The sequence below is a fragment of the Triticum urartu genome, chromosome 1A (assembly GCF_056163025.1).
Source record: "Triticum urartu cultivar PI428250 chromosome 1A, HENAU_Tu73, whole genome shotgun sequence".
In the NCBI taxonomy this organism is placed as follows: domain Eukaryota; kingdom Viridiplantae; phylum Streptophyta; class Magnoliopsida; order Poales; family Poaceae; genus Triticum; species Triticum urartu.
In genome coordinates this window covers 351,485,714-351,504,109 of record NC_141873.1, presented here as the reverse complement: position 1 = coordinate 351,504,109, position 18,396 = coordinate 351,485,714, and the positions used below count along the sequence as shown (strand labels likewise).

At 44.8% G+C, this 18,396-nt stretch overlaps 3 protein-coding genes across 3 annotated transcripts; 1 reads left to right on the top strand and 2 right to left on the bottom strand.

Moving 5' to 3' along the window:
• Positions 1-8,702: 8,702 nt before the first annotated feature.
• Positions 8,703-10,929, top strand: LOC125511044 (uncharacterized). The gene is made up of 2 exons (XM_048676329.2): positions 8,703-9,121; positions 9,376-10,929. Exons 1-2 carry the CDS (start codon positions 8,912-8,914, stop codon positions 10,285-10,287), a joined length of 1,122 nt encoding a protein of 373 aa, XP_048532286.2. The 5' UTR covers positions 8,703-8,911; the 3' UTR covers positions 10,288-10,929.
• A 258-nt stretch (positions 10,930-11,187) lies between these two features.
• LOC125511055 (AMMECR1 family) lies at positions 11,188-13,553 on the bottom strand. Its single transcript, XM_048676339.2, has 5 exons — positions 13,296-13,553; positions 12,561-12,680; positions 12,321-12,435; positions 12,132-12,225; positions 11,188-11,654 (listed from the first exon to the last, which is right to left on the bottom strand). Exons 1-5 carry the CDS (start codon positions 13,397-13,399, stop codon positions 11,443-11,445), a joined length of 645 nt encoding a protein of 214 aa, XP_048532296.2. The 5' UTR covers positions 13,400-13,553; the 3' UTR covers positions 11,188-11,442.
• A 928-nt stretch (positions 13,554-14,481) lies between these two features.
• NARA5 (pfkB-like carbohydrate kinase family protein) lies at positions 14,482-17,879 on the bottom strand. Its single transcript, XM_048676319.2, has 5 exons — positions 17,406-17,879; positions 16,580-16,845; positions 16,348-16,465; positions 15,804-16,012; positions 14,482-15,418 (listed from the first exon to the last, which is right to left on the bottom strand). The coding sequence occupies exons 1-5, from the start codon at positions 17,745-17,747 to the stop codon at positions 14,965-14,967; spliced, it is 1,389 nt and encodes a 462-aa protein (XP_048532276.2). The 5' UTR covers positions 17,748-17,879; the 3' UTR covers positions 14,482-14,964.
• Between the last annotated feature and the right edge of the window lie 517 nt (positions 17,880-18,396).

The following is an 18,396-nucleotide window of genomic DNA, read 5'->3' as shown; positions in this document are numbered from 1 at the left end:
AAAGAGTGTGGTATTGCTGCAACAACTAAGCATGGATTGCACAAGAAGACCCCTGCCAAGAGGGTGCCAACCCTAAAGGACAGAGCCTCAACTGCTGAAATCTCTAAGCCAACTGAAGAGGCTGCTGGAGAGGGAAAGAAAAGGAAAGAGAGGGTCAAGAAGACAACTGCCAGAGTCATTGGTAGATCCTCTATAATGAGAGATCCAGAAGAAGATGAAGAGGAAGAGGATGCTGCACTAGCACCCAAGTCCCAAAAGCTTATGGGGGATGCCATTAAGTCAGGGGCTGCCACTTCAAAGCCCAAGACTGCACCCAAGGCTGCAGCTCAAGCTCAGAAACCTTCTAAGCCCAAGAGAAGCATCAGGAACATCCCAGCTGAAGAAAAGAACAAGGCCCCAGTGCCTGAAGTTGAAGACGATGCAAAAGCCCAAGTGCTGAGAAAACTGAAACCCAAGATTCCAGAACACAATGACACTCATCCAGTGGCTAAGGACATGAACATCAGGAAGGATGCAGGATTGAGACTTTGGATACAGTCTGATCCCTATTATGTGAGGAGGAGGACTACAGTGGACTATAGGTTCCACACCAAAGAACAACAAGATTTCTATGAGACCATTCTGCCGGACAAGAAGCCTATAGTTTGTGACATGAAGTGGGTTGATTGGGAATTCATTGATGAGAATGAAGACTATTTCCCAGGAGTGCATGAAAGCTTCAAAGCTTGTGGAGTTGATGAGTTTGTGGGACAGAAGCTTACAAAATGGAATGATGAGCTCATTATGCAGTTCTATTCTACAGCTCATTTCTATCCGGATGGTAGAATTATATGGATGTCTGAGGGTACAAGGTACCAATCAACTGTTGATGAGTGGGCCAAGTTGATCAATGCCCCAGAAGAGCATGAGGATGATTTGGATGTGTATGCCAAGAAGAATAAGGACCACAACTCAATGGCAAACATGTAGAAGGAGATCCCAGACAAAGCTTTGGAGACACACAAGCTTGTCTCTATGCATTATCTGTTGTCTGGTCTTCCTACAATCAACACAATCTTAAGGCATACTCTGTTACCCAAATCTGGAGATCACAAGATGATAAGAGGACATTCAATCAACTTGCTGTGGATATTTGATGTTCCTAAAAAATGCAAGGTCATGAGTCTGATTGTTGAGACAATCAAGAGGACTGATGCAGATCAAAAAAGATCTTGTGGGTATGCTCCACACATTCAGCTGCTCATCAATTACAAGATGGGCACATGCACTTACTTGTTGGACAAGGAGCATTTACCATTGCACCCAGAATTTGAGGATAACGTAGTTGTGATGAATGAGGATGATCCTTCATCAGCACAAGCACAAAGAGAAGAGAGCTAAGGCAAAGGAAAGGCTACAAAGATGCCAAGTGCTGAGGAAGCATCTCAGGTGAGCAAACAAGATCAGCTAGGTTATCTGATTCAGGCAACGTTGAGGATTGAGAAGGGCTTGGCCATCCTGACTCAGAATCAGGAGAGCTTGGAGAGGATCGTTGAGACAAAGTTTTATGATCTTGATCTCAAAGTGACTGAGATACAGACTGCAGTCGAGCAGCTCCAGGAGGAAGCAGAGGAGAAGAGAGGAAAGGCAACTACGAATGCTTTTCAGCGAGTGCCAAGAAGTCAGAGGTCAGCTGCGGTGCCAGTGCTAGATACAAGAGCTACTTCATCTACACCAGCAACAGCTTCTGTTCCACCTTCAGCACCCACTCCACCAGCTCCAACATTATCCACTGATGCCTTCGTCCTTAGAGTTCTCTCTACACCACCTCCCGAAGACCAAGCCTGGGAGACGCATAGCACTATGCATTTTCAAACTTTTTGGTAACTTGTTGCCAAAGGGGGAGAAATGTATAGATCATAGGCTTCGAGAGAGAGTGTTTTGCTGCTTTGTCTCTCTTGCTATTTGGTTGAACTTTTGTGTGTGTGTGTGCTTGTTTGATACTTTATTTTTGTGTGAGATACTTGTATGATCATGTGTTTGATCATATTATACTTTAATGCTTGCTTGGATGACATTATGTTTTATATCCCTATATGATCATTCACTTTGCTTGGTGATGAGTGCATGTTTTAATTCCTATCATTTTGAGCGCTCCATCAAGATGTATGTGACATGGAAGAGTGACCCATGATCCTAATCGATTGTGCATTTGCATTCAAAAGCAAATTTTAAATAATGCACAAATTTAGGGGAGCTCTTGCTTATCACATACTTCTCAAAGCGACGATGTATATAAATCTCATTATCATTTGTCAAAGCTTTGATCTATATGTTTTCATCAATTACCAAAAAGGTGGAGATTGAAAGTGCAACTATCCCTGGATGGTATTGGTAATTACCAACAACATATAGGTCATTGAACTAATACTATTTCAAGATGATCATTTCAGAAAGTTCAATGATTGGCATGGCATGGATTAGGAATGTGGAGCCCTCAAAATGCTAAGGACACACATTGGCTCAAACTCAAGACTCTACTTTTTCATTTTAGTGATCCAAGGTCACATTGAGTCCATAGGAAAAGCCAATACGATTAAAAGGGGATGAGGTGTTGCTTAATGACTTACTTGCTCAAAATTCTTAGTGATATGCTCCAAAAACCCTCAACCAGTTTCTCATATCCACATATGTCCCAAACCAAAAGTCAAACTCGGCCCCACGGAAAAGTTCTATCCGGTTCCACCGAGTTCACTTGACATAGCCACTGCCAGAAACGCTAGTCATTTCGGTCTCACCGATAGGGATCTCAGTCTCACCGAGATGGGATTGCAAACTCTCTGTTTCCCTTCGTAATGTTTCGGTCCAACTGAGATGAGCGATCGGTCCCACCGAGTTCGCAATGCAAACTCTCTGTTTCCCTTTCGTAACGTTTCGGTCTCACCGAAATGAGCGATTCGGTCCCACCGAGTTTGCCTGACCAACTCTCTGGTTAGCTTATTACCAAAATCGGTCCCATCAAGTTTGTGTAATCGGTCTCACCTAGATTATGTTATGCCCTAACCCTAATGGAATCGGTCCCACCGAGTTGACATGTAGGTCCCAACGAAAAGCCTAACGTTCACATTTTGAACCGAATCGGTCTGACTGAGTTTTCTGATTCGGTCCCACTGAGTTTGGTAAATTGTGTGTAACGGTTAGATTTTGTGTGGAGGCTATATATACCCCTCCACCCTTCCTTAATTAGTAAGGAGAGCCATCAGAACGTGCCTACACTTCAGCATTCATTTTCTGAGAGATAACCACCTACTCATGTGTTGAGACCAATATATTCCATTCCAACCATATGAATCTTGATCTCTAGCCTTCCCCAAGTTGATTTCCACTCAAAATCATCTTTACACCAAATCCAAATCTAGGAGAGAGAGTTGAGTCTTGGGGAGACTATCATTTGAAGCACAAGAGCAAGGAGTTCATCATCAACACACCATCTATTACCTTTTGGAGAGTGGTGTCTCCTAGATTGGTTAGGTGTCACTTGGGAGCCTCCGTCAAAATTGTGGAGTTGAACCAAGGAGTTTGTAAGGGCAAGTAGATCGCCTACTTTATGAAGATCTACCCAAGTGAGGCAAGTCCTTCCTGGGTGATGGCCATGGTGGGATAGACAAGGTTGCTTCTTCGTGGACCCTTCGTGGGTGGAGCCCTCCATGGACTCGCGCAACCGTTACCCTTCGTGTGTTGAAGTCTCCATCAACATGGATGTACGATAGCACCACCTATCGGAACCACGCCAAAAATCTCTGTTTCTACATTGTGTTTGGTCCCTCCAAACTCCCCCCTTTACCTTCATATGTAAATGTTTTACATTCCACTGCTATACTCTTAGACTTGCATGTGTAGGTTGATTGCTTGACTTGTGCTAAGTTGTTAAAATCTGCCAAGACTTAAAATTGGGAAAAGGCTAGATTTTTATTTGGTCAAGTAGTCTATTCACCCCCCCTCTAGACATACTTTCGATCCTACAGATAGTGATGAAGAGTCATCAACGATAAGCACACTATCATCATTGCAATGACCATCACTACTTACCATAACATTACCCTGTGGCAACCCACATGTAGGTGAAGTAGAAGAAGTTGAGAAGGCAACATGGCCAGAGGTGGAGGGAGAACAATCATCCCCACAAATCTTGGACACACCATATTTATCTTGAAGCTTTGTCCACAACTCATGAGCATCCCGGAACGGCATGAGTTGAAATATAACTACATTGCTCAAAGCATCAAAAAGCACATTAGAAGTTTGAGCATTGAAATAAGAGTTTTTCTCATCCTCTAAAGATAATCTTTGGGGATCCTTTGGAGGAGAAAAACTCATATCTATAATTCGCTCTAAATTTGGGTCCATGACCCTAAAGAGATTAAGCATGTGAATTACCCAAACATTCAAATTTGTGCCATCGAAACTAAGAGTGTCAGAGAATCCTAATCCCCTAGTCGACATCTTTACTCTCTAGGCGGTAAAGCCTAACAAAGAGAGACGAGGCTCTGATACCAATTAAAAGATCGTGGATGTCGCCTGGAGGGGAGGTGAATAGGCGCTTTAAAATAATTATGGTTTAGGCTTGAACAAATGTGGAATAAACCTAGCGGTTAATTTGTCAAGCACAAAACCTAAAACAACTAGGCTCACCTATGTGCACCAACAACTTATGCTAAGAAAGATAAGCAACTATGTGATAGCAAGATATATGACAAAGAACAATATGGCTATCACAAAGTAAAGTGCATAAGTAAAGGGCTCGGGTAAGAGATAACCGAGGCACACGGAGACAACGATGTATCCCGAAGTTCACACCCTTGCGGATGCTAATCTCCGTTTGGAGCGGTGTAGAGGCACAATGCTCCCCAAGAAGCCACTAGAGCCACCGTAATCTCCTCACGCCCTCGCACAATGCAAGATGTCGTGATTCCACTAAGGGACCCTTGAGGGCGGTCACCGAGCCCGTACAAATGGCAACACTTAGGGGCGGTCACCGAACCCGTACACTTTGGCAACCCTTGGGGGCGGTCACCGGTACCCGTCAAAATCTCCACAACCTAATTGGAGACCCCGACGCTTGCCCGGAGCTTTACACCACAATGATTGAGCTTCGAACACCACCAACCGTCTAGGGCGCCCAAGCACCCAAGAGGAACAAGCTCAAGGGCCCCAAGCACCCAAGAGTAATAAGCTTCTCAACTTGTAACTTCCACATACCACTGTGGAGAACTCAAACCTATGCACCAAATGCAATGGCAAGGGCACACCGAGTGCCCAAGTCCCTCACTCTAAAATACCACCAAAGCAACGAAAGCTATGGATGAAAATGAGAGGAAGAACAAGAAGGAGAACACCAAGAACTCCAAGATCTGGATCCAAGGGGTTCCCCTCACATAGAGGAGAAAGTGAATGGTGGAAATGTGGATCTAGATCTCCTCTCTCTTTTCCCTCAAAAACTAGCAAGAATCCATGGAGGGATTGAGAGATAGCAAGCTCGAAGAAGGTCAACAATGGGGGAAGAACATGAGCTAAAGGGATAGAGTCCAATGGGAAAGAAGATCCCCTTTTATAGGTCCCCACGAATCTGCCCGTTATGTGCAGAAAACTATAGGACCGGTACAACCGGTGCACAAACCGGTACAAACGGTCAAAGCAGAGGAAAAAACTACCTGTAGGAAAAATCCCTAAGCGGTACAACAGCCCGGGGAACCGTTAGTGCCAGTTAAACTGAAGTAACCGGTGCAACCGGCCCACAACCGCCCAACAACTGCTCCACAACAGAAGCCAGACCGGGGATAGAGCGGTACATGGCCGGTACATCCATCGGACCAACTCTGGAGCGGTACAACAGCCCCAAACACCGGTAGTACCAGTCAACCGGTACAACCGGTGTAAGAAGCGGTACAACCGGTCTACGTAAAACAGGTAAAATCAAAACAACCATAACTTTCGCATACGAGCTCCGAATTCGATGAAATCAAGTTTGTTGGAAAGCTAAAGACAAGAGCAAACTCAAAATTGTTAGAAATGTCAAGAAATAGCAATTGAGAAAAAAACCAAAATAAAATGGTGAAAACCCTTTCTCAAATAAGACCAGTAAAAACTTCAACACCGAAAACACAAAAGAAGATGCATATGAAATCGGTCTTCGATGAACTCAAACTTGTCATGAAGATGATCATAAGCTCCAAATCTCACAAGGAGAAGAACCAAACAAGAACAAATAAAGATGATGAAAGGATGCAATGGTTTGAGCTCTCGATGAACGATACGATCAAGCTACTCACTAGAGAGCCCCCCTTGATAGTAGGACAATCGATCCTACAACCCGGTCTCCCAACTACCACCATGAGACCGGTAAAATAGAAAACCCATCAAGGGAAAACCTTTGCCTTTCACATAGTCCACTTGAGCTAGATGATGAGGATCTTGACTTCCTTAAGTTGGACCATCTTTCTTGATTCTTTTGGCTCGATGAAGACTAGTTGATTGCTCCCCCATACTCCACTATGGGTGAGCCACTCTTCGACACATCTTCACAAGTCCATTGACACCACAATGGACGGCAAGCTTCAAGCACTTGATCTCTTCGTGATGATCCACTTGAACTTGCACACGACAATCTTGATGACGATCACCACTTGATGTCATCCTCTCCATGGGGTGAGTGATATCTTCCTCTTGACGCAAGCCCATGGACACGTACAATACCATGGGATCACTTGATCCCTCTCGGTACTTCTTCTACGCTTTGTGAGTTGATCAACTTGATTCACTCTTGACTTAGTCTTGATCAATCTTGAATCTTTCCAACTCTCTTCATTTGGATGATGTCTTGAAGGTAAACATGAATGATCACACAATCTTCTTCTTCAAGACATGCTTGCAATAAGCTCAACACTCACATGACCAATCTTTGAATACTTCCTTAATAGCACCTTGGTCAACTCATAAACTCCTTGAAACCAACACATGGACTTCAAGAAATGCCTATGGACAAATCCTTCCAATATAACTCAATGCAACCATTAGTCCATAGAGAATGTCATCAATTATCAAAACCACACATGGGGGCACCGCATGTCCTTTCATGCGTTGCTTCGTAAGGGGTTGATTTGGATCCATATGTTTCATGCTATGGTTAGGTTTACCTTAATTCTTCTTTCGTAGTTGCGGATGCTTGCAAGAGGGGTTAATCATAAGTGGGAGGCTTGTCCAAGGAAGGGCAACACCCAAGCACCGGTCCACGTTGTTGCGGGAATGTTTTGCAATATTTTGATGAGGTTTTGGTTATACGAAACATGAATATTTGAGATAATAGTTTTTGAATGAATATAAAAATTAAATGTAAATAGCATAACAGAATGGAATTTTCCATGCATGCATGTTTGCATGTTGAGGTGGGTTTTTATTATGCATAGTTCCATGTTGAGGTGGGCCTTTTTCATGCATGTTGAATGATGAGGTGGCATGCTTGCATGTTGAAAGAAATATGTTAGTGGGGGCTAGCTATTTAGATATAGAAGATTATCAAAGTAACGAACACGAATCATATAAGCATGATGAAAACTAACTTGACAATAATTTCCGTGTGTCCTCGGGAGCGCTTTGCTTTATATAAGAGTTTGTCCAGGCTTGTCCTTTGCTACAAAAAGGATTGGGCCACCTTGCTGCGTCTTGTTTACTTCTATTACTTGTTACCCGTTACAATTTACCCTATCATAAAACTATCTGTTACCGATAATTTCAGTGTTTGCAGAGAATACCTTGCTAAAAACTGCTTGTCATTTCCTTCTGCTCCTCGTTGGGTTCGACACTCTTACTTATCGAAAGGACTACGATAGATTCCCTATACTTGTGGGTCATCATCTCACCGGTGGGTGAGGCCACTCACATCATTGTTGCTATGGACGTGATGCCACCGACACTAGTTTATGTCAAAGAGGTATGGGGCACGAAAGGCCCTCTACTGCTATCAGCAAGAAGTATGGGGAGATTGGGTTTCCTTGTCGAATCCCACGGGGTGGCTTGAACTCCTGCAATTTCTTTCCATTAAATAAAACTGAGTGCGTGATTGTCCTTACCAAGCTCATGACAATATCAACCCACTTCTTAATGAACCCCATTATCGCCTGCAAGTAATTCCATTCAATTATGTCATAGGCTTTTATCATATCAAGTTTTAATGGACAACAGTGCCTCCACTTTATGAGGAGAAATAAGGCGTAGTAGTAGTAGTAACTCTGAACAAGCATTGGGCATTGCTAGTTGTGCACGGGCACTATGGTGCCCATTAAAAAAACATTTTCTACAACCCTTAAAAAATAAGTTTTTTATAAACACACACATGTATGCTATGTATGTGCAAAATTTCACAACGTTTTACTTTCACATGTGTCATAAGTATTGCACATCTAAGTCTTATGTCATTGATCTCACGCGGAAATTCAAGTGAATATTTTCTTTTTTCTTTTCCTTTCCATTTTATGCTTGATTGTGTCATTTAGATGTGCAATAAATTATGCACACCTAGATGTGCCCTAAACAAAAGTATTTTTAAATAGGCCTTTTATTTGCTTTTGGGCCCATACAGCTTACAATTATATTGTTCAAAACAATTTTTCATGGATCCGTAGTGAACACATAATTTTTTCACAGATTTTATTTATATATTTTTTTTGAAACTTCTAAACGCGTGCACCATAACTTCTCACTCCATGGAGAAGGGCCTAATGCGTGGTATATTGATGACTTGGTGCAGAGTCCCTTCGGTTCCCACACAAGGCTCCTTGGTCACCAGCGTGCCATTTGGGATTCCGCAACCTGTTCTCAATGCGCCATAAATCAGGCATTGCTATCCGCTGCATATAAAGGGCTCCACCTTTCCCGTATGGCAATCGCCCATTCTACCGAGCAGAGCAAGGAGAAGCTCAAACAGCGAAGGGCGGCAATGGTGAAGATACTGGAGATCGGAGGAGGACCACTCGACGCCGAGGAAGACGACGACTGCTGCGAGATAGACCCCGCCGAGTTCGCCAAGAAGGTGAACCTCAAAGCATCAGCCGACGACGATGTGGTCGTGGTTGCGGCGAAAGGCCCGGTAGGTTCTCTCTCACTCTCTCTTCCTCCCATTATCTTCTACCCCCCCCCCCCCCCCCCCCCCCCCCCCAAAACATGTCTGGCCGGTTAATTTTCCATTGGAGTTCAGATCAGTAATTGTTCTGTTAACTCGGTAGCTGCATATGAATCGGAAGGCACCGAGGAAATTGTTTGTTTTCTTAAACATAATATTCACCTGATGTAAAATTCATGAACCACGGGAACATCTTCTCTTTTTCCTGTCATGCCCTGTAGATCAAAGTCAAGGTGGAAGTAGATCGGTCGGAGCATTCTGCAGAAACCATCCCTATCATCGCCAATGGTAATGGTGGCCTGCACGGACGCATTGCTGGTGATCGCTTGGATAACCCCTATGAGATTGAAGAAGATGAACCTACTATCCATCAGATGGAGCCTCTTGAGGCCAAGCCTGATGTCAAAAGCACCCTTGTCGAGCCACTGCTGGTGATGTCCGATTCCGAACTGCCCTTTGGGGGGCTCTTCGCTGACATGTCTCCGGTCAAGCGTGAACCTGAAGATGGCAATGGTGCGAACGAGCTCTTCCCTGAAACCATCCCTGACGTGCTGCTGCCGAAGAGCGTTCCTGTCATGTTGCCAGTGAATGGCGAACCTGAAGATGGCACCAGTGGTGGCGATGAGCATGAACTCTCTGAGGAGGAAGTCATGCCTGAGATGTCGCTGCTGAAGTGTGACTCTGAATGCTTCGAGGAGGTCGTCAATCCTGGCATGTCACAGGCAAAGTGTGAGACTGAAGGCAATGCCGGTGCTGTGGATGAACCCATCGAGGAGGAAATCATCCCTGACATGTCGCCGCTGAAATGCGGGTCTGAATGCTTTGAGGAGGTCGTCATTCCTGACTTGTCGCCGGTAACGCACAACAGTGGCACGGATGAACTCTCCAAGGAGAAAACCATCCCTGCCATGCCGCTGCTGAAGTCTGAATCTGAATACTTTGAGGATGTTGCTGTTCCTGTCATGTCGCCGATAAAGCACAAACCTGAAGACCATCTTGGTGCTGAAGAGTGTGTCGGAGAAGAGGATGGGTATGACCATCTCCCTGAGATGGATAAACTCAGCCCTGAAGGAAGAGTGTTTAATGAGGAAGACGGTGACGACGTAGTTGTAGTAGCCAAACAGGCTCTTTGAACTGGCTTTCCAGCTTGCTATATTACATCTATGTATTAAGTAATCTGAGCATGCTTGCAATGAGAAATGATGTTTTATGCTCCACAAATAACAGTAGTACTACTAAGTGCAAATGATTCAGATTTTGTGTGACAAGAACTGTTCAATGTTTTATGATGTTGAATCCATATAAATGTGACAATATCTCTGATATACTCCATGATGATGAATAACTAGGTGGCACTGAAAGACTTTCCGCATCCAAGGCACCTGTGTGGGAATTACCCATTTGATACAACTCCGCACGAGAGCCGTTGTCGCAAGGTAACCTGACTGACTGCCCATCCATGATTGCTTGCAAGCACTCCCTCCCTTCCTAAATACTCCCTCTGTCTCTACATAAGTGTCTCAACTTTGTATTAACTCTAGTACAAAGTTGTACTCCCTCCGCCTGGAAATACTTGTCCTACAAATGGTTGTATCTAGACTTATTTTAGTTATAGATACATTCATTTTCAATCATTTCTAGGACAAGTATTTCCGGACGGAGGGAGTACTAAGCTTGAGACACTTATTTTGGGACGGAGGGAGTATATGTCTTTTTAGAGATTCCACTATACTATGATAAATTCCTTTCCAGCATAAATAATTTGCTGTTCTACACAATGCAGTGTTATTGCTCTTTGTGTGAGGTGCCTGCCTCCAGTTGTCTAGAGTGGAAAGGAACAGAAGGGCACTGCCATAGTACCAAGTAATTTCAGAATTGTTCTTCATGCTTCAGTTGGTCACAACAAACATCAGATTGTGAGTTCATCCTGTATTTTTCTTGGCAATAATTGTTATGTTTGAGCTTTTGACTAACATTCCAGATCAAATCTCAAGTAGTAACAAGACAAGATTACTGGTATCATAACCAGTGAATGAACAACTTAAATCAATTAATTTCACACAATTATTTGTAATCAAAGTGCATAGGCTTACAGATACATAACCATCACCATTTAATTTGTCCCAGAACGACATGAGGGCCGTTGACATGGCACCCCACATTCTTTGGAATGAAATGGCATGATGGCAGATCAATGACTAGAGTTGATTTTTTCGAACAAATTCTCACACCAATTCCTTCCAAGCCAAATTAAAAATAGTTGTATTACCTGCTACAGTACAGATAAATCACTGGCCTGGTTTGAATCCATTAACTATGGGTGCCCCGTTAATTTCACCTCTGTTCTTCTTGACATATGCAGTATATTCACCATAGTGCATGGTGTACAGGGTACTCTGGTAGCGGGTGACGCGGATTTTCTTCCTCAAAGACTCGGTGATGGTGCCATTATAGCCAGCCTTCCTCATGAGCGAGTCAATGGTCTCTAGTTGTGTCCATCCTGCCAGGTATCTCAGGACTATGTCATATATATCGAGAGAGAGGCAACTAAAATGGGAATGTACTGATTAAAAGATTTTTATTTGTTCTCCCGCGCTCTTCAATTTTATTTATTTCATCCATATATGGACATGTGATATTGCGAAATCCCATGAAGTTAACATATCCAGCACTTTGAGGCTCTCTTGCATTGAGGTTCTTTATACATTCAAGCAAGTGAGTAAACTGCGATGAGTACTTGATATCTAAACAGGGTACAGACTGGAGGGTTGATTTTGCTAGCTAAATGGCAGACTCTATATAGAGATACACAAAGCCAAAATACATTGGCATGTGGGGACAAATTTCTCAACAACACAATGGCATTGTAACTCAGTAGAAATTTTCAACGGGTTTTGGGCTGATTATGTAACTGTGTGTAGCAGTTTTAAGAACTGAGGGATATTGGTGGAGGGATATGTAGGTGATAAGTGCTCACCTTCATGGGCAGCAACCTCAGGTAAATAAGTTCCACTCCGTCTTACATTATAGTCAGGATCGGTGAACTCAATAATTAAACCATGCTTTCCAACCTGCAGTCTCATAAGAAAATGGCGTTGATGCAATTTTTTGGCTGTAAGACCATAGACACCAATGGAATTAGAGTTAATAGCATGTAGGAGCAAACCTCCCAATCAAGGTGGTTGAGTGCAGTTTCGTATTCAGTCAATATAGAAACTGTGCATTCCAAATATGGCAGCTCTTTGGACTGTATCGGAGAAAAGCGCCGATCCCTCAGGGCACTGCAAGTGAGATCTTAGTTGGTTCATATGATCCAACTAATAGATAGTGTGCAACACTGACTGGTAGCGCACATGAAAATATTGATACCAAGCACATGGAAATCTTATGTCCTTACAACAGTTACCTGGTCAGCGCGTAATCCTTGAAGCCGCTTACAATCTGACGGGGCTCCAAAGTTCCGATGCATCCCCTTAGGCGTGGCTCGGAACCATTGGTAGCCTTCTTCCAGGTGACAAACAGTGGGCTGAAGTTACAAGATTTAACCCACTGAGCTCAGACATGGTACATATATGTTTTTCCAGATAACACTAACACGTTTTTTCAGAAACTACCTTATTAGCTAAACAGTCTTAATAAACCTACAATATTGTGATGGAACTCTGACAACATTTTACGAATGGCAGGATAGGAATCGGTACCAAAAGCTGGAAGGCCAAACATGCAAAAACATGTGGACTCCCACCATTCACAAGTATAAAACGTTTTGAATATTTCAATATGGACTAGATGTGGACTGAAATGAGTGAAAACACACACTAAAAACGTGTCTATATATACATCTGATTCAAAAAAAGAAAGTTGCAGCATCTTTATATCTGTGAAAGGAGGGAGTGTTTCTTATTTCCTCTTCTCTACTTAAGATAATCTCTGCATCTGATATTAGCGAATACACTCGATGAATCCAAGCCAGCAAACGCCCAAATCCACTCTCGCCGCCGTAAAAGGCGAGCCCTTCCCCCAAATCCGCGGCGAAATTGACCAGAAACCACGCCAGACCGCCGTGAAAGCCCGTCCTTTACGGCGTGGAGGGGAGAGGCCGATCGCGGCCTGGGAGGAGGAGGAGGAGGAGGAGGCTTACTGGACGCCCTCCTCGAAGGCGGGCGGCGGCGGCTGCTCGCCGCTGTAGTGGGCGACGAGGGTGTCGAAGCAGTAGACCGCCATTTCCTCCGTGGCCACCACCATCGTCGATCGCCGCCGCCGAGAGGGCCCGGCCGTCGCTCAGCTGAGGCGGCGGGCGCGGACGGCGCGGCGGTGGGGGGAGGGAGGGTACGGAGGTTGGGGAGGGGCGGAAGCGAGCGGTGCGTTCGTTTCGTGCTGTTGGATTCCGAGTCAAGTAGAGAAGGGGGATGCGTGCGTCTCCGTGGGAGTTTTCCTTTCCTTTTCGGAATTGTCACGATTGCCCCTGGCTGCCGCTGGTATTTACGGCCTATGCAAGCAAGCGGTGGGGGGTAGCCAGGGACGTAACGGGTATTTGCTTGCGCGTCATGAATCCCGGGAGAATTAAAACTGCTGCCCATGAAATTTCTGCCACGTTATTCCGGATCCGCACTAACTCGCCACATTAATACGATGCATCACACTACTTCAGGCTTTGAATTTTTGCGCAGAGATAGTCAGCCTTCAATGTTGCTGATTTTGCTACAAATTCTAGCTGGTACTCCCTCTGTAAACTAAACTGATACTCCCTTCCTCCAAAAATACTTGTCGAGAAAATGGATATATTGTCGGAGAAATGAATATAGATCACTGGATCTTATATAAATTTACAGAGGGGGTATATATGTAAAACTTTTCTTTATCATGGGGTGGAGCTCCTCAAATGGTGCTAACAACTCTACAGTCTACAGCTCTCGCCAACTGTTCGAGGCAATGGCTCAGCAGGTCGACACGTATCTATAAGGAAACATTTTACAGTCGGGTGGCGTTCCCAGATCAAACAAGAAAAGTTTGCAAACAAGCAAGCATACGTGTGCTCCACGCCACGCAGCATCCAAAAATTTAACAAGCTAGTAGAAACAAAGCTAGCAGAACAAGTAGCATATATATATAGGCTACCAGAAAGAAGAGAATCTGGGGCACTGAACTGCACTTGGTTGCAGTACAGCTCTGACTAGTATAGCTCAAGATATTATACCTTTCGCTGCTGAAGGCGACGTTCCACCCAACCACATCGAATCCCCATCCAACGAAGTCGGACGATCGCATTACAGTTGTGGTGATAAGCATATCCCCTTTGACGCGAATTCGGTCAGTGGACACACGGGTTCCGCCGAAAGAAGTTTATTCACATTCTAGACCAAGATGGCATTTGTCTTTCGACTGCATTACATTACAGCCAAACATATGATATCATGTTCCTTTTTCGAAATAAAAACACCCATGTATCATGTATGTAGCATCCTTCCCGTGCAAAAATGTAAGTGATGAAATGGTGACAGAGGCCGAGAGAGCTGACAATGAGCTAGGACTAAAGGAATGAGATGCTATATACAAGTGAATGTGCCTACGACCTGTCGCGGCGGGGCTTGAAGTTGAAGGGCCGGCAATCTGATGGAATTTACCTGCTAGTATGCTTTTCAAAGGAAGGAGGTGCTGGTTTAGCATTTATATAGAACCTGAGTCTGAGTGGTAAAACTAAACAATTGCTCAAGAGATCTTCTAGAGAAGGGGGCACAGCCCACTTCAGCCCCCAGTAGTTCCCATCGTCGCCGCCTGTCGAGGACTTGGGACTTGAGGGGGAGGAAAAATCATAAGTTGGGAACCTGGTCCGTTCCAGCATCTGAACAGAACTCCAAGTTGTCAAGGTGGAACTCGAACGATTCAGCCAACCTGTCAGCATCCTTAACCCTCAGGCGCGTGCCTTGCTGCCCGACGACAACAGCGGCTACCTGCGCCGCCAGCAGGCCGATGCCCTTCAAATCCGATGCGCCCCGGAGGATACCGTACAGGATTCCTGATGCGTATGCATCACCAGCTCCGCAGGTGTCCACAGGTATACATGCCGGCGGGGGGATGTATATTGCTTCACCTTTCACACCGATGTAAGAACCATGCATACCATCTGTAACAGACACTAGAGGGATAGAATGACTCAAGTATCTCGCAGCTGAGACCGTGCTCTCTTCTGAGGTTAGCTCGCAGAACGCCCTTGCTTCGTTGGCATTGGCGAACAGTATGTCTGCATAGTTCCCTACGATGTCCCTGAAAATGTTTAGGACCGAGGTCAGTGGTGCTGGGATATGCAGAGCATTGTGCTACCATAATAGAGAACGTGGAGCAAAAATACACTTGCAATCACAAACAAGCATACAGAACTATATGGCTCTGTTGATGATGTCAGTCACATGATCAACACATAGAACTACCATGTCATGTAGCCCACTGATGTAGCATTTTCTAGAGCAGGCACATGTCATCACCACCGTAGGAAGCAAGTAAAAGCAACACCTTTCCCTGATCTACTCATGGACCTCTTGTTAATTAAAAGGAAATGGAGGATGACTTATAGACTGAAGAGGATGTGCAACTGGGACGAGATAATTGCAAGTGCCATAGAAACAGGAAATCGCCCGGAGGTTAGTCTCACCAAAAATCACTGTGGCAACGCTTGATGCATGACACATCTGATGCCGAAACAGCAATAAGTGCACCATTCTTCTTAGCATCTTCACATGCCTGCTTGATGGCTTCAATTGTATGACTAAACTCAAAAAGGTACCCTTCCACTATCAGTAAATTTGACTTGGATACTATCTCTGCCAAGTCTGAATCGTAAGCCAAAGTTGAAGAGGTACCCTGCAAGACAAGTTACAAGGCATCATTAGAGAATAAGGTAGTACCAGGAGTATTTCTACATAAATGGCCAGCAAAATAAATTATACTTGTCCATTGAATCTTTGATATAAGATGGATGTTCACAATGCCATACGTACTTCAAATAAGATCATGTGTATAATATACGGTCTTAAGAAGCCAAACAGTGAATTGATGCATCTTCCGGAAGGCATTAGCACAACTCCGAAGTACCCAAAGAGTAAAGAGCATATAAATTATGTCTAACGATACATCATAATCTGGACAAGTTTACCAACTATTGTAAAAAGCAGAAAGCCGTTGGTGAAGAAACTAACCTGGTAAGCAAGCATAGTTCGCTGTGCATCTGGAGTTGTTAGAACAATCACAGTGCCAGTAGTCCCATCTTTGACCGGCTTGGACAAGAATTGCACATTAGCACGATGCAGCTTTTGCCTAACAGCATGATCCAAACAACAGTTTGATGTCAGACAATGTTCAAAAGCCTTACTGGTAGCAATAGTACAACAAGATCAGAGGCAGTGAAGATATTGTCTTAGTGAATTTTACCTGTAGAAACTACCAAGTGGGTCACTGCCCACACTGCCGGCCATTGCTATTCTAAGCTCAGGGTAGCTGCTGGCCCGACTACTACCAAGCCTTGCTAGAGCCACAAGCGAGTTGGACAATGAGCCTCCGGCAGCGGCCTTGTAGGTGCAGCCATCCATGGCACGCAAGACCCGTCCCCTCTCCTCATGGTTAACGACCTTTCTAGTACCCTTCTCTATGCCCAGTCTCTCGAGGAATTCATCATCCACCATGCCTGAGAAGTCAACCTATTTGAGCAAGAAACCGTTCATAAGTTAGTACCATTGATCCCAAGAGCTTATCCAAATAGATCGAATGTCTGTACTCTGTACTGGTGTACATTACATATTTGGCACCAACAACACATATGACGAATAAATTGTATTTGTGCACATACAAGCAGCAAATAATCAACGAGATAGGCCACAAGACGAATCCCTGACACTAGTGACAGCCACCACAGCCTATTCACACCAATTACTAGCAATGTGTATTCTGCATTTGTGGTGCATGGAAGGGGTCAATGTTTGTTTTCCCAGCTACTGGTTTCTTGCAATTTGGCATCGGGAAACCACCTTCAATTCCACATTTACTTAGGAAACAATATAGTAGCACGACCAAACATCGAGGAAACATTCAGGTCATTAGTAAACACCGTCAAACTTGCACAAGTCGAAATGTTAAATCATTAACAGTAAAAACAACACCAAAATCTTGTCAGAGTCCTAACCAGTCAATGCCCTACGTTATGTTGAAGGCTTGAAGCTACTGGTTGATTGCAGATTAGCAACGGTAAGAATGTGCGCACCATGGCCTGGCCGAGTCCGAGCACGTCCCAGCGCTCGGGCCCGGAGAAGGCAGCGGCGGCGAGCTCGATGACGTCCTCGCACTCCTGCTCCTGCCTCGGCGGCCCACCGCTGAGCGCGCCCGGGCCATCCTCCTCGTCCTCGTCGTCGCTGGCATCTTCGTCGGCGTCCGAGAATCCTCCCAGGAGCGCCCTCGGCCTGCCCTCCCAGCGCACCGCGAACCGGCGCAGCCCTGGCCTGGCTCCTCCTCGCGGCGCGGCGCAGGAAGAGGAAGGAGGAGGCGGGAGGGGAGCGGCGAGGCGGCGGCTGATGAGGCGGGAGGCGGTGGTGGAGGCGAGCGCCATTGAAGAGGAGGATGGGAGTGGGAGAGGAGGAGCCGTGCCGTGTTCGGAGCAGGGAAATGGAGTGGATTAGGGTGTGGGGGAGGGAGAAGAGGACGTGGAGCTCGCGCGGCCGGCCACGGCCAGGCTGAGAAAGAGAAAACGGAAGCAAGTTTATGTTGCCGGTCCGACCGGATAAGAATTTACCCCATGCTCCTAGCTTTTCTAGGAAATCTTCGGTAAACGCATGACAAAAATACACCACACTATTATAAGAAAAATCTATACCGAAATTGCTACTTCCTCCTAACATTAGTTTAAATCTGTGACATTTATTTTGAACTTTACTTTAAAATTACGACACTTGTTTTAAATCGGAGTGGATACAATTTATGAGTGAATCCAATGAAAAGTCCTACAAACCCTTTTCCTTCACTCCGAATTTCAAGTGTGGGGGGGCTCCATTTTCCAAAACTTGCCATAGAAACATGTAAAACGCAACTCCATAAAAGTCAGTCATGGATGTAACGTTGCTCCTGACTATGTACATCGGTGTCCTAGTCCTCTCCTTGTTACAGGATCACAAATCATAAACCTAACTATGGCATTTGCTCATGCCTTGAGTTATGGCAGTCGGTAAGAGTATCTTTGGTAGGTTACCCAAAAATGATGA

Coding starts and splice junctions, on each gene's coding strand:
- LOC125511044 (XM_048676329.2), top strand. CDS start 8,912: ATGGCAATCGCCCATTCTACCGAGCAGAGCAAGGAGAAGCTCAAACAG. Junction 9,122..9,375: donor TGGTTGCGGCGAAAGGCCCG/GTAGGTTCTCTC, acceptor CATGCCCTGTAG/ATCAAAGTCAAGGTGGAAGT.
- NARA5 (XM_048676319.2), bottom strand. CDS start 17,747: ATGGCGCTCGCCTCCACCACCGCCTCCCGCCTCATCAGCCGCCGCCTC. Junction 16,846..17,405: donor TCGGACTCGGCCAGGCCATG/GTGCGCACATTC, acceptor TTGCTCAAATAG/GTTGACTTCTCAGGCATGGT. Junction 15,419..15,803: donor CGTTGCCACAGTGATTTTTG/GTGAGACTAACC, acceptor AAACATTTTCAG/GGACATCGTAGGGAACTATG.
- LOC125511055 (XM_048676339.2), bottom strand. CDS start 13,399: ATGGTGGTGGCCACGGAGGAAATGGCGGTCTACTGCTTCGACACCCTC. Junction 12,436..12,560: donor AAGGATTACGCGCTGACCAG/GTAACTGTTGTA, acceptor TCTCACTTGCAG/TGCCCTGAGGGATCGGCGCT. Junction 12,226..12,320: donor TCAACCACCTTGATTGGGAG/GTTTGCTCCTAC, acceptor ATGAGACTGCAG/GTTGGAAAGCATGGTTTAAT.